At 57.3% G+C, this 1,884-nt stretch overlaps 1 protein-coding gene across 1 annotated transcript; it reads right to left on the bottom strand.

Moving 5' to 3' along the window:
- Nucleotides 1-580: 580 nt before the first annotated feature.
- DQ04_17811000 (hypothetical protein) lies at nt 581-1,207 on the bottom strand (the record flags this gene model as incomplete). Its single annotated transcript, XM_009317635.1, has 1 exon — nt 581-1,207. One exon carries the CDS (start codon nt 1,205-1,207, stop codon nt 581-583), a length of 627 nt encoding a protein of 208 aa, XP_009315910.1.
- Between the last annotated feature and the right edge of the window lie 677 nt (nt 1,208-1,884).

The following is a 1,884-nucleotide window of genomic DNA, read 5'->3' as shown; positions in this document are numbered from 1 at the left end:
AGCAGGAGAGACAGTTAGTGGGCGGCGCACAGCAGCGCGCAAAGCAAAGCCCAAGCAAGAAAAGAAAAGAAAACACGCCTACCCTTCCCAAAGTGCAGTGCACAGTGCGCGTCGTCGAGGACAAGTGGGTCGGCGTTACGCCCACAACGGGGCAGCAAACAAAACAGGAAAGGACTTACCGAGCAGCGAATGGGTCATTGACCAGCAGGGACGCAGACACACGCGCAGCGGGGGACAGCGGCACACAAATACCACAGAGGGCGCTCCGAACAGCACATCCACCAACAGAGAAAGAAGACCAGAGTGTACACCACCGCACCTGAGCCCAAAGAATGTGATGCGTGAACGGAAGCACCTTCGTGTGCAAAGCAAATGACACGATTATACGAAGAAAGGCACAGCCTTCTATCGGGCGGTATGCGGCACAGAAGACACCGCCGAGGGTCGGCGCATCAGCCCGTACCCGGCAACGCAGGGGCAGTCAAAGAAAAATAAAGCAAAGCATCGGTTTGTATCGTGCTGGATAGAAATCAGATAGGAATTGCAGCGTGTAGTATTCGTGGCGCTGCACCCACAGTTCTCACCAGATGAGAATGTGGGCGATTGCTCCCAGAAGCAGCGGTGCCGCACTGACAGCCGCAATCATTGCGCCCGCAGCCGCATCCTTTTTCGGTGGCACGTTGGCAGCAGAAGTCTTCGGAGCGGTGCTCTCAGTGTTGCGAGCGGCGGACTCGGCGGGAAGGGGCTCCGCCTTCTTTTCAGGTAGATCGCATTCACCACCCAATTGCCCTGCGGTATGACGGTTGGCACTCACATCCGGGTTCCCACCACTGCCCACCACAGGTGGTGCTTTCGCGCGGTCAGGCCGTTGGCTTGAACTTTTGTGTGCTTCCTGGTCACCTTTACGGCCGGAAGCTCGTTCACTTTTGCTCAGGGTTGGAGTGCAGTCACGGACCTTACCGCCGTTCTCGCCACGTCGATTGTCGGCGTTAGCCCCTCCCTTATTGTGATTTTCTTCAGTCTTTACAGTGGACCCGCCGTTCACTTCCGTCGCCACCATCGGCATTGCCCTCAGCATCTGCTTCAGTCGCCGCAGCCAGTTGTAGTTGTGCACCCGGAGGCAAATCTTGCTGCTGGCTTCACGCCCGCTGCCGCACGCCCAGCACAGCACGAGGACCAACGCAAGAAACACCTGCCGCACCCGCATCGTCGTCGCTGTCAGCCTCAGACCTGGAGCTTCTCCCCGCACGAGAGACGTGAGGGGCAGATAGAACCGCACACGCAGCGGGCACAGCAGCAACTAAGGTGGGGCGTTGGGGCGCCTCACGCAAACGCAAGAAGTAAGGGTGCAATGCGCGAACAGCCAACAAAAGAAGCCCCCAAAAGTGCTGGCAGAGCCCCACAGCCAAGGAGAAAACGAATGCGTGAATGTGAGGTCTAGTCGCCCAGCAAAGACGTCAGCCGTGTGCTGCCACGATGCACCAGACGGTGCACACGGCGCCGCGCCACTTCCCACTCCCCACACAAGAAGAGCAACTGGCGAGAAGGGCGCAAAGGCCCAGTGCAGACACCAAATAATGCAAAAAACCCCAACAGGAACGGCGCGGCGTTGGAAACCCGCCGCCTGCTGTGTTCACCGTAGCAGATTAAAGCACACACACACACACATGGCAGGCAGCAGCAGACACCGCCAACAGAGTGGGAAGCAGAGATCACCGTCAGAGGAATAGCAGAGGCAGCAACAACATAAATGCAGCAACAGCGTAGTGCTATGAAACATAAAGCAACACGTCCTACTGACCACGACTTCCCCAGATACCCCCAGACATCAATCCCATCATCCCCTACACTTTATTCAGGCATTCAGAGAGTAAGCCAATCCCT

This window comes from Trypanosoma grayi, assembly GCF_000691245.1.
Source record: "Trypanosoma grayi strain ANR4 Tgr_1781_V1, whole genome shotgun sequence".
Classification (NCBI taxonomy): Eukaryota; Euglenozoa; class Kinetoplastea; order Trypanosomatida; family Trypanosomatidae; genus Trypanosoma; species Trypanosoma grayi.
This window is presented reverse-complemented; position numbering and strand designations above follow the sequence as displayed.